We start from the raw sequence: 12,173 nt of genomic DNA, 5'->3' as shown, positions 1-12,173 counted from the left end.
CAGAACACAGAGTGGAGCAGTGAAAAGGACCCTAAGCATGGCTAGTTAAAACTAAATTGGTAAACTAATCTGTCCTTTTGTCCAATTTTGCAACAGAAAAGCTTCAAAAACAGACTCCAAAGAGAAATTGCTGAGCTTGAATTAATATGCAAACTAGATACCATTAACTTGGGTTTGAATAGAGACTGGGAGTGGCTGGGTCATTACGCATATTGAATCTATTTCCCTAAGTTAAGTATCCTCACACCTTCTTGTCAACTGTGTAAATGGGCCATCTTGATTATCACTACAAAAGTTTTTTTCTCGTGCTGATAATAGCTTATCTTAACTAATTAACCTCTTACAAAGAAAAGGAGTACTTGTGGCACCTTAGAGACTAACCAGTTTATTTGAGCATGAGCTTTCGTGAGCTACAGCTCACTTCATCAGGTATCTGATGAAGTGAGCTGTAGCTCACGAAAGCTCATGCTCAAATAAACTGGTTAGTCTCTAAGGTGCCACAAGTACTCCTTTTCTTTTTGCGAATACAGACTAACACGGCTGTTACTCTGTAACCTCTTACAGTTTGTATGGAAACTTCCAGCTTATCTGTATGTGTATATATATGTCTTCTTACTGTATGTTTAATTCTAGGCATCCAATGAAGTGGGCTGTAGCTCACGAAAGCTTATGCTCTAATAAATTGGTTAGTCTCTAAGGTGCCACAAGTCCTCCTGTTCTTTTTGCAGATATAGACTAACACAGCTGCTACTCTGTAATCTGTCCTTGTAATGTTGTTTTTTTTTCTTCCCTAGAAGAGAAGCCAAAACCAGATTCAGTATTAAAATCTCCTTCCCCAGTCCTCAGACCAGAGCCTAGTGGGGAGAAAAAAGATCAAGCTGACCAGACCTCTGAGGCTGCCTCTGAGGAACCACCACCAGAACTTCCTCTTGCTGCATCACCAGTCCCTCTTGTTCCTATTGCTGCTGCTGCTCCTAGTAAATCTACATTCACAGTTGACTCAGAGGAGAGCTGTGAACTAACTTCCCCGAAAGAGGAAACAATGCCTATATCCAGTGCCACACCCTGCACAGAAGAATCAGACCCTTCACCAATAGAAGAGGTTGATGCTGATACGTGCAAGGAGCCTAGTACTGTAGCAACTAGTGATATTCCAGTGACTGCTAGTACTAATCTAATTAATGAAATTAATGGAGTTAATGAAAAAGTAACTGCTACAGATGGCATAGCAGAAATAGTTCAACAGGAAGTTGCACCATTGACTCTTGAATTTGAGATTTTGGAAGGCCTTCCTGCAGAAGTGGAAAGTGTACCATCTTCCATTGCTCTTTCCACCTCTCCCTCTCCTCCTCTAACTCCTCCTATTCCTGTTTCTGCTGCTGTTACCACTACAACACCTCCTTCCCCTCCTCTTCCTCTTCCTCCTCTTCTTCCATCTCCAATTTCCCTCCCTGCTGTTCAGGGAGATTTAGATGGAGAGGAGAGCAGAAGAACTACCCTTAATGAAGTTGTAAAAGATACTCAAAAGAAAGAAGAGGTGGAAGCAGATGGGCAACCGGAGGAGAATGCAGAGTCTCAGAATTTAAACTCCAGGAAGAACCCTGTACCAGGTAAGTTCTTGACATTATGGTCCAGCATGCATTAAACTTGAGGACAGAGAGAAAGGGGGGTTATTGGGTACCATTTTTATTCAGTGTAGTTCCTTTACCTTCCCTCTGTCCCCACCCCTGGATCTAGCTTGTACCAAATCACCACTGGTTTAATCAGAGAACGTTAATCCTTAATTAATAAGCACATCCAGTAAAACTAATGAGGTTATTACTGTTTGTTATACTATGTAACTCTGATCTTCATATAAGGGATAGGTTATTAGATGTTCCATAAGAATGTGTTATTTATTAAATATATCTTAGGATTTGTTCACTTTATATCAGCTTTTGGTTTATTTTGTTTCAATGGGGGCAGGGGACAGAACTGCACCCCATGTGTGTCCAGCCAGGAAACCTGAAAGACATCACTCTCCTTCTCTCTAACACCAGCTGGCTGGCTGAACAACCAGCTTCTTTTGATTTGTCATCCTGCACCAAAAACAGCTGTAATATTCATCAATCCTTGAATGTGAACCTTCTGAGCAAGCTATTTCATAGCCTTGCATTTTGGACAACAGTGTCAAAAAATAATATTTCTGAAAGTGATAAATGAGTTGGACACTTACGTGCTTTAGATGGCTGAAATGCCAAATGTAACACACTAGATCTACCCATCCTAACTTAATTTTAACAGTGCATCCATTTTCCACTACGAAAGCAATGTTACAATATACCCCGTCACATAAGTAAAATGGTCTTCCCTGCTCAAGAGACTTTATTGTTATACCATATTTCAATATTTCTGGTTTTAAAAAAACAAAACTATACATAGTAGTCCAGGAAGGTTGAAAATTGTTTATGAATGATTTGGAACCCAGAAATTAGATGCAAAACCTCTGTAATTACTTCTAAAGCCTGCATTTTTGTCCCAGAATTGTTAACTACATTTGGTTTAAACTCTCCTATAAGAACTTTGTGATTCTAACTTTAAATGGATTAGTTCACCCATTTTTTTTTTTATTTGCTGCATTTGCTTCATTTTACGTGGAAGATCGTTGTTTCTGAAAACATAAAGGGTGGAAAATTTGTGAATCAGTGGATGATTTGCATTTAGCTATTCTAAAGTAATGTTGGGTATAATATTATGCATAGGTTTATTTAATAATTAACAGGACCAAATGTTGCTAAAGCACCACAACCTCAGGAACAACTCTGACATCATAATCTAAAAGGCTGACAAAGGAGGTGCAGTCGTCATCATGAATAGGTCAGAATATGAACAAGAGGCTGCTAGGCTGCTCTCTGACACCACATTCTACAGGCCATTACCCTCTGATCCCACTGAGGGTTACCAAAATAAACTACACCATCTGCTCAAGAAACTCCCTGAAAAAGCACAGGAACAAATCTGCACAGGCACACCCCTAGAACCCCGAGCAGGGGTCTTCTATCTGCTACCCAAGATCCATAAACCTGGAAATCCTGGACGCCCCATCATCTCAGGCATTGGCACCCTGACAGCAGGATTGTCTGGCTATGTAGACTCCCTCCTCAGGCCCTACGCTACCAGCACTCCCAGCTATCTTTGGGACACCACTGACTTCCTAAGGAAACTACAGTCCATCGGTGATCTTCCAGAAAACACCATCCTGGCCAATATGGATGTAGAAGCCCTCTACACCAAGATTCCACACAAAGATGGACTACAAGCCGTCAGGAACAGTATCCCCGATAATGTCACAGCAAACCTGGAGGCTGAACTTTGTGACTTTGTCCTCGCCCACAACTGTTTCACATTTGGGGACAATGTATACCTTCAAGTCAGCAGCATTGCTATGGGTACCCGCATGGCCCTACAGTATGCCAACATTTTTATGGCTGACTTAGAACAACACTCCCTCAGCTCTCGTCCCCTAACGCCTTTACTCTACTTGCACTACACTGATGACATCTTCATCATCTGGACCCATGGAAAAGAAGCCCTTGAGGAATTCCACCATGATTTCAACAATTTCCATCCCACCATCAACCTCAGCCTGGACAAGTCCACACAAGAGATCCACTTCCTGGACACTACAGTGCTAATAAGCGATGGTCACATAAACACCACCCTATACCGGAAACCTACTGACCACTATACTTACCTACATGCCTCCAGCTTTCATCCAGAACACATCACACGATCCATTGTCTACAGCCTAGCTCTAAGATACAACCACATTTGCTTCAGTCCCTCAGATAGAGACAAACACCTACAAGATCTCTATCAAACGTTCTTAAAACTACAATACCCACCTTCTGAAGTGAAGAAACAGATTGACAGAGCCAGAAGAATACCCAGAAGTCATCTACTCCAGGACAGACCCAAAAAAGAAAGTAACAGAACGCCACTTTCCGTCACCTTCAGCCCCCAACTAAAACCTCTCTATCAAGGATCTACAACCTATCCTGAGGGACAATCCCTCACTCTCATAGATCTTGGGAGACAGGCCAGGCCTTGCTTACAGACAGCCCCCCAACCTGAAGCAAATACTCACCAGCAACCACATACCACACAACAAAAACACTAACCGAGGAACCTATCCTTGCAACAAAGCCCGTTGCCAACTGTGTCCTCATATCTATTCAGGTGACACCATCATAGGGCCTAATCACATCAGCCACACTATCAGAGGATCGTTCACCTACACATCTACCAATGTGATATATGCCATCATGTGCCAGCAATGTCCCTCTGCCATGTACATTGGCCAGACTGGACAGTCTCTACGTAAAAGAATAAATGGACACAAATCAAATGTCAAGAATAACAACATTCAAAAACGAGTCGGAGAACATTTCAACCTCCCTGGTCACTCAATTACAGACCTAAAAGTCGCAGTACTCCAACAAAAAAACTTCAAAAACAGACTCCAATGAGAGACTGCAGAATTGGAATTAATTTGCAAACTGGACACCATTAAATTAAGCTTGAAAAAAGATTGGGAGTGGATGGGTCATTACACAAAGTAAAAACTATTTCCCCATGCTAATTTTCCCCCTACTGTTACTCACCCCTTCTTGTCAACTGTTGGAAATGGGCCACCCTGATTATCACTACAAAAGTTTTTTTTCTCCTGCTGATGATAGCCCACCTTAATTGATTAGTCTCATTATAGTTGGTATGGCAACACCCATTTGTTCATGTTCTCTGTGTATATATATCTTCCTACTGTATTTTCCACTGCATGCATCTGAAAGTGGGTTTTAGCCCACGAAAGCTTATGCCCAAATAAATCTGTTAGTCTCTAAGGTGCCACAAGTACACCTCGTTCTTTTTGCTGATACAGACTAACACAGCTACCACTCTGAAACCTGTCACCTAAGTGTGTTATTTCCATTAATCAACAGTGCGTACTGCAAGATTTGTGTCTGTGTTGGGGGGTTAATTTTGTAAAATACTCTTTACATGAAACTGAAAGTTTACTCATTTTTTGTTATTGAAGGACAAGAGAAAATGAGAAAAATTAAAGATTTTTCTGATATTACACATAATTTTTCACATATCAGAACTATTTTAAAGGCTGCCAGCCTGAAACCTATAGGACCAGATTCTGCCCATGGATGATCAAATATGGTTCCCATTAGACTACAGTGAAGTATCCGTGGGCAAAATTTTACCTGTAATTTCATTACACTTACAGTATTTACCTTTCACTTCTAGACCTTTCCTTCTGCATTGGTCTTACTGCTACTTTCAGAAGAGTTTCAGTCACAGATAGACCACTTCAGCTTTCAAGTGTTAGGCATCAGAACAGGGGTAGTCAATAGGCGGACCGTGGGGCAAATTCAGACTGCCAGAGACTTTAGAACAGACCCTGAAATCTTTTATTTACTTATTATTATTGGGTTTTTTAATATTATTTTCTCTGGAGTCAGCACCTTGACTGTACCTTGACCAAGAAATGTGGACCATGACACAAAATAATTGACTACCCCTGCATAAGAAGTTCCTAAGGGGTTTTAAAACCTGTTATATACAGAGACAAAGTGAACTTGAACAGGAAAAAATCATTATGATTTTCTGTCAATTTATATTTTATCCTTTCACAAATGCATTTATAAATGTGTAATGGCATTAATTAATTACATCTACTGTATTATTTTCTGATATTAAATTACTTCTGTGAAAAGCTGTGAGATGGCTGAAAATTATGCCATATTCCTGTAAATAATTTGCATGCTGGATCTAAACAGGCTTTTCACCATCTGTATAACATCAGATATTTTTCAGTTAATAATTTTCTTCTGCCTTCTCCTGTTTTAAATTTGTCATTGCTCTTGCAATAACAGTCTTCTCTCAGTCTCAGCCGTTTCATAACACACATTTAATTTCTTCATTGGTTCAATAGTGGAATAGGACTACTTGTGTAAGTAACAATTTATATGATCAGCTCCTAAATTATAGGATTGTAGTTTGCTTTTAGATCTACCATAGTTTAAATTCAAAATTATTATATACAATGTTTTGGTTTTTTTATTATGAAGATTTTAATTTTAATGCTTTAATTTCATTATTGGTAAATAGCCCAACACACAGTCTCTGAAAAAATGTTTTTAGAAATATGGAAAAAAATATTCCTCAGGTTTTGTGTAATCTTCCTTGAAGTCCTGATTCTTCTTCAAGTGCTGGTCCTTATATGAATTACAAATGCTAGTGTGCATGCGCACCATGTGCCGGAGCTGGAACTGTTCATAGTAGTGTCCGTTCCCCACCCCCCCCCATGTGTGTCTTGCGTCGGCAAGTGGTGCATCCCAGGCTTTAAGATGCTGCGCGGGTCAACGCCGCTCCAGTTCCCTTTTACCGCTGCATGGCCACAGTTGGATCCGTTTGTTCCTACGTCTTCTTAGTCACCAAAGAGTATTGTGTTCGACCCTTTTTAACTGTATATAATTCCCATTTTCCTCCTCTTTAGTTCGATAGTTTTACATTCTTAGTATAGTTAGGTTATTTTATTGTACTTTCCCCTTTGGGGACTTCTCCACCCTTCCCGGCCCAATCCCATCAAGCCAGCTTCAAAAACTGCACCTTGTGCCCTCGCTCCTTCTCAGTGAGTGACGAGCTCACCTGTTGTCTCTACTGCCTGGGTGAAGCCCATATAGTTTCCTGCTGCTCCATTTGCCACTCATTTCCATCACGGACCTGAGAAGCTCATGCACTTCATCTCCATAACTTTTTAATAGAGGAGGCAATGTGCCCACATGCGCAACAAGACCTGGCTCCAATGGAACCACCAGAGTGACACCCGTCACTGGCGGTAAGTGCCTCACTTGGCTCCTCATATGCAGCACTGCCGCACCCACTGAAGCCCGACTGTGTGCACAAGAAGCACAGGCACAAGGGCGGCTCCCTGATCGCGACCATCTCAGAACAACGCATTTCTTCCACGAGCTGCGATTGGTCGGGTGAGAAGTCATATGCTGCAACAGAAGTTCTGGCTGTGGCTTCAGCCCCTAAGAGAGTGCGCACGCAACACCGTTCCTAATGCCACCACTTACCATCAGCCCCATGTAGTCCAGCAGTGGGACCTTCTACCTCGCTCTTGGCACTGTCAACTCCATTGGGACCCTTAGGCTTGATGCATCCGGTCCCAGGCACTCCAGGCTGTCCATCGCCTCTCACGCTGTCAGCGGAACTTTGGCTACCCTTCGCAGGTACTCCCCTGCACTCTGTACTCCCTTCTCTAGTCGATGAACCCCTTGTCCTCCATCATTCTCCACTGGCTCCAGGACAGACGAGCCCCTCTTGCTCTTCAACCGTCCTCCTCCACCATGCCTGGCACCATTGGTTCCACCAGTGCCGACAGCTCCTCCCTTTCCAGAACCCTTGGAGTCTGACTGGTCTACCGAACCGGACACAGCCTTTTCCCTGGCCTGCTCTTACAGTCCTGATCCTTGGCACCCTCTGGACTACATTCCTGCATCTAACTCCTAGTCCAGAAACCCACAGGCAACGTCGATGCATGGCAACCCCTACTCCTGACCTAACTGGCCCTCATGGTACCCCTAGCATCATCGTGGTATACATCGCCCACACAGTGCATCTCCTTCCCATACTGCCACTATCCAGGATGAACCCTTGGATGGTCCTGCTCCATCAGCACTGCCGGTCCTGGCGACACCTCCAGAACCACCCATCCCTACAAGCACTTTGTCACTAGAAAATGCCTTTATTCCACGTTCCGTCTCACACCTGGTGACCACATGCAATATCAGTCCCTGCTCCATCACATGGCTACTGCCCTCAACCTTCCAGTGAAAGATGTTTAAGACCCTCAGTACCAATTTCTGGACATCCTTCAACTTTCTGGTCTCTCTCATACAGCCTTACCCATCCCCACCACCATACTGCATGGCGGTGCCATACATGTTAGGCAGTGTGGCATACGCTAGCCTCCTGCACCCCTACACCAAAGTGGGCAGAACATCAATACTTGTTTCCCTCTAAGGGCACAGACTTTCTGTGCTAATTGGCTGTAAAATGCTAGCAAATTGGAATGGTAACTTTTTACACCTACTTTGTAAGATATAAATTACTTCAAAAGGTTCAAGGCAATGGAGAATGAGGTCCATGCTCCACATTGCAGTTTAACTCTACTTTCTGTTGCAATGGAACATCTCAGTTCATCCAGTATAATTATGTAGTTACTTATTTGTATTCTGACATTTCTCTTTATGAATGAGGAGTGGAAGAACACGAGATACTCTGTCATAAGAAATCAGCCATCATATATTTGTTTGTTTTCTCCAGTGGTTTTCTAGACCCTAAATGATAGTTATGGAACAGAGAGCCTTTGTGCATGGGGTATTTAAATAACTGTTAAACCAGAGGTGCAATATCATCACAAAAATTTACCAGCCCAGATACAAACATTACTCCCATGATGATGAAAAAGTAATGCTACTTTACTCATTTAAAAAACAAACAAAAATACCATATCCTTCTCCAGGCAAATGGGTGAGTAATTTATAGTTAATGTCATTAATGTAACAATAACTATAATAGATTGCATACTGCAACTTTTGTAGTATGCCAGTGAGCAATATTCACTGTGCTAAAAGGTGTGTGTATGTGTTTGAATGTATAACGTATATACAAAGAGGCAATCACATGTACCACTTGCCTGTTGTGGAGATATCCATACAATTAATTCAATTCACCTCGGGCTTTTGGCCACCTCATCTTCATTCTACCTAATAATCAAATTCCACAAGGACTGTTTCTAACATTTCAAATCTCTGAGGAGCTTCACAAATAAATTGTTTTAAAAAATGGCATGTTTTCTTCTGTCCCTCTTCCCCAACATGTGAAATTTCTTCTTTCTATAGGAAAGAACAGAATTATCAGACACATAGATGAACATGATTTGTTGGGACATAGTCAACATGATTTTTGTAAAGGGAAATCATGTCTCACCAATCTTCTAGAAGTCTTTGAGGGGGTCAATAAGCATGTGGACAAGGGTGATCCAGTGGATATAGTGTACTTAGATTTTCAGAAAGCCTTTGACAAGGTCCCTCACTAAAGGTTCTTAGGCACAGTAAGCTGTCATGGGATAAGAGGGAAGCCCCTCTCATGGATCAGTAACTAGTTAAAAGATAGGAAGCAAAGGTTAGGAATAAATTGTTAGTTTTCAGAATGGACAGAGGTAAATAGTGATATCCCCTTAGGGATCTGTATTGTGTCCAGCACTGTTCAACATATTCATAAATGATCTGGAAAAAGGGTGGTTCTTTGAGTGCTTGCCCATGTCTATTCCATTCTGTGTGTGCATGTGCGCCGTTGTCGTAGATTTTTGCCTTAGCGGTATCTGTAGGGCCAGGTGTGGCGCCCCCTTTAGAGGCACTGTTGAAGCTAAGTGTGCTTTCCAGATGGCATGGAATGTGGCAGACTCAGTGGCTAGGGTAGTTGCGGCGGCGGTTTTCATGAGGTGCAGCTCCTGGCTTCACACCACTGGTCTGTCCCAAGAGATGCAGCTCCTGGCTTCACACCACTGGTCTGTCCCAAGACACAATACAGGACTTCCCATTCAATGGGAACGGTCTCTCGGACACTCGGGCCACTCTGCACTCTCTGGGCATGCATATGCAGCAGTCTGCATGGAAAGAGTTCCACTCCCCCTGCCGCCAAGACCGGCAGCCTCGTCAAGGACCTGCAAGGAGAAGGGATAGAGAAATGAGCTTTAGTCGTTGCCGCCCTTCCTCCTCCACTCACCCTTGCAGCCCAGCCAAACATCCCAGGGACCAGAAGCGTTCATTTTGAAGGTTCACTCGAGAGCAACGCCCCAGTCAGTTCCCCAGATCCACCTTGTTCTTTCCTCGTCCATCTTCGTCCCTACCGTTCGGCCTGGTCGTGGGTCACCTCGGACCAGTGGGTGGTGGACATAGTATATCGGGGCTATCCCCTGCAGTTTTCGGCCACCCCTCCCTCCCGCCTCCCCTCTTCTGGGTCCGTTCTCACAAGTAACTACTCGTCTAAGAGGCTGAGAACCTCCTGTACCTAGGGGCAGTGGAGGAGGTCCCTCAGGACATGAAGGGAAAAGGGTTCTATTCCCACTACTTCCTAATCCCGAAAGCAAAACGGGACCTCAGACCCATTCTGGACCTGCATCACCTCAACAAGTCTCTCAAAAAGTTGCAGTTTCGCATGGTCTTCCTGGCCTCCATCATCCCCTCCCTGGATCCAGGAGACTCGTACACGCCACCCCTGACTTGAAGGATGCTTATTTCCATATTCCAAGGTCACAGACATTTCCTCCATTTCATAGTGGGCAGATGCCATTTTCAAGTCATGGCGCTTTTCTTTGGCCTCTCATCGGCCCTGAGGGTGTTCACAAAATGTATGGCGCCAGTGGCTGCTTACCTGAGATGTCAAGGGGTCCAGGTCTTCCCATATCTCGATGACTGGCTCATCAAAGGCAGGTCTCGGGAGCAAGTGCAGAGGAGCCTCAATCTGGTGTGTTCCACCTGCCACGACCTGGGCCTGTTAATAAATGAGAAAAAATCCATCTTAATGCCTGTCTAGCAAATAGAGTTCATTGGGGCAGTTCTCAACTCCACACAAGCAAGAGCCTTCCTTCCGGAAGCTCATTTTCAGGCCATATCGGCCGTGATCTCACATGTAAAGAACAACCAGCTCACCATGGCTCACACCTGCCTGCGGCTGTTGGGCCACATGGCGGTGTGTACGTATGTGGTCAGCCATGCTCGGCTCCATCTCCGGCCTCTGCAAGCATGGGTGGCATCTGTCTACATCCCCAACAGGCATGACCTAGACCAGGTAGTCAGGGTGCCGGACCACATCAGATCGTCCCTGGATTGGTGGTTAGACCCCGGATCAGTGCTGGAGGGAGTCCCCTTTGTAATCCCATCCCCATCATTGACCCTGGCCTCTGATGCTTTGGACCTGGGCTGGGGAGGCAACTTGGTCTAGCTGAGCACCCAGGGCCACTGGTTGCAGGATGATCTGACCCTCTACATCAATGTCAGGGAGCTAAGAGCAGTTATTCTGGCCTGCCAGGCTTCCTTACCCCACCTGAAGGGCAGATGTGGTGCAGGTCCTGATGGACAATATCGCCGTTGTATTACATCAACAGGCAGGGTGGTGTCAGGTCTTCGGCCCTTTGTCAAGAAGCTCTCCATCATTGTGTGCGGCATGCCATCCATCTGATAGCCACACACCAGTCTGGAACCAGGAACATCTTGGCAGATCACCTCAGCAGGACTTTCTTGTCTCACCACAAGTGGTCGCTCCATCTTCCAGGGGTGGGGGACTCCCCACGTGGACCTGCTCGCATCCAGGCGGAGCAGAAAGTGCCATATGTTTTGTTCAATGGGGGGGATGGACAGGGGCTCCCTGTCAGAAGCCTTTCTCATTCCTTGGTCGGGAGTGCTAATGTATGCCTTCCCGCTAGTGCTGTTGATTCACAGAGTTCTTGTGAAGATCAAGCAATACAGGGCAAGAATTATCCTAATAGCCCCCGCGTGACCTTGCCAGCACTGGTTTGGCACATTGCTGCGTTTGGTAGCCTCCCCACTGCAGCTGCCCCTCTGGCTGGATCTGCTATCCCAGAACTACGGCAGCCTTTTGCACCCAAACCTGGTGGCGCTGCACTTGGTGGCTTGGCTACTGCATGGCTAAGTGTGGACAAATGGGCATGCTCAGCCCATGTTCAGCAGGTCTTACTGGGTAGCAGGAAACCCTTCACCAGAGCAACTTACCTGGCCAAATGGAAAAGGTTCGTGTGCTAGGCCTCAGAACAGCGTATTCCGGCCAAACAGTGCTGCAAGCTGCAAGACTCTGAACTCTGAGTCCACCTCCATTGATACTGCTTGTGAGCTAAGTTCCCTCTAAGCTGTGTGGCCGCACAGCTACCTATCCCCTAGCCCCAGACCTGCTGCATCGCCCCTCTCCTCACCCCAACCCAGCCCAGTGCCAAATCTGATGCGACCGGGGGACAGGTGCCCCGCCGCAGCCCAGCACCAAACTGACAGGCGACAGGCGCACCCTTCCCCGGCCTGAACCTAGGCTGGCCTGGATCTGCC

The 12,173-nt window shown here is 45.0% G+C and overlaps 1 protein-coding gene across 24 annotated transcripts in view; it reads left to right on the top strand.

Annotated features, from left to right (window-relative positions):
- EIF4G3 (eukaryotic translation initiation factor 4 gamma 3) overlaps nucleotides 1–12,173 on the top strand; it is a 449,900-nt gene that overhangs the window by 297,840 nt on the left and 139,887 nt on the right. For all 24 annotated transcript variants that reach the window (XR_013348334.1, XM_077837081.1, XM_077837080.1 and 21 more), the window contains one exon: nucleotides 795–1,610. Coding sequence is in view for 23 of the 24 variants with exons in the window: in XM_077837081.1 (XP_077693207.1) it covers nucleotides 795–1,610 (816 nt within the window). In the remaining variant the exon portion in view is untranslated. The remainder of the gene's footprint in view (nucleotides 1–794; nucleotides 1,611–12,173) is intronic.

The sequence above is a fragment of the Eretmochelys imbricata genome, chromosome 18 (genome assembly GCF_965152235.1).
Source record: "Eretmochelys imbricata isolate rEreImb1 chromosome 18, rEreImb1.hap1, whole genome shotgun sequence".
NCBI classification, from domain to species: domain Eukaryota; kingdom Metazoa; phylum Chordata; order Testudines; family Cheloniidae; genus Eretmochelys; species Eretmochelys imbricata.
This window is presented reverse-complemented; position numbering and strand designations above follow the sequence as displayed.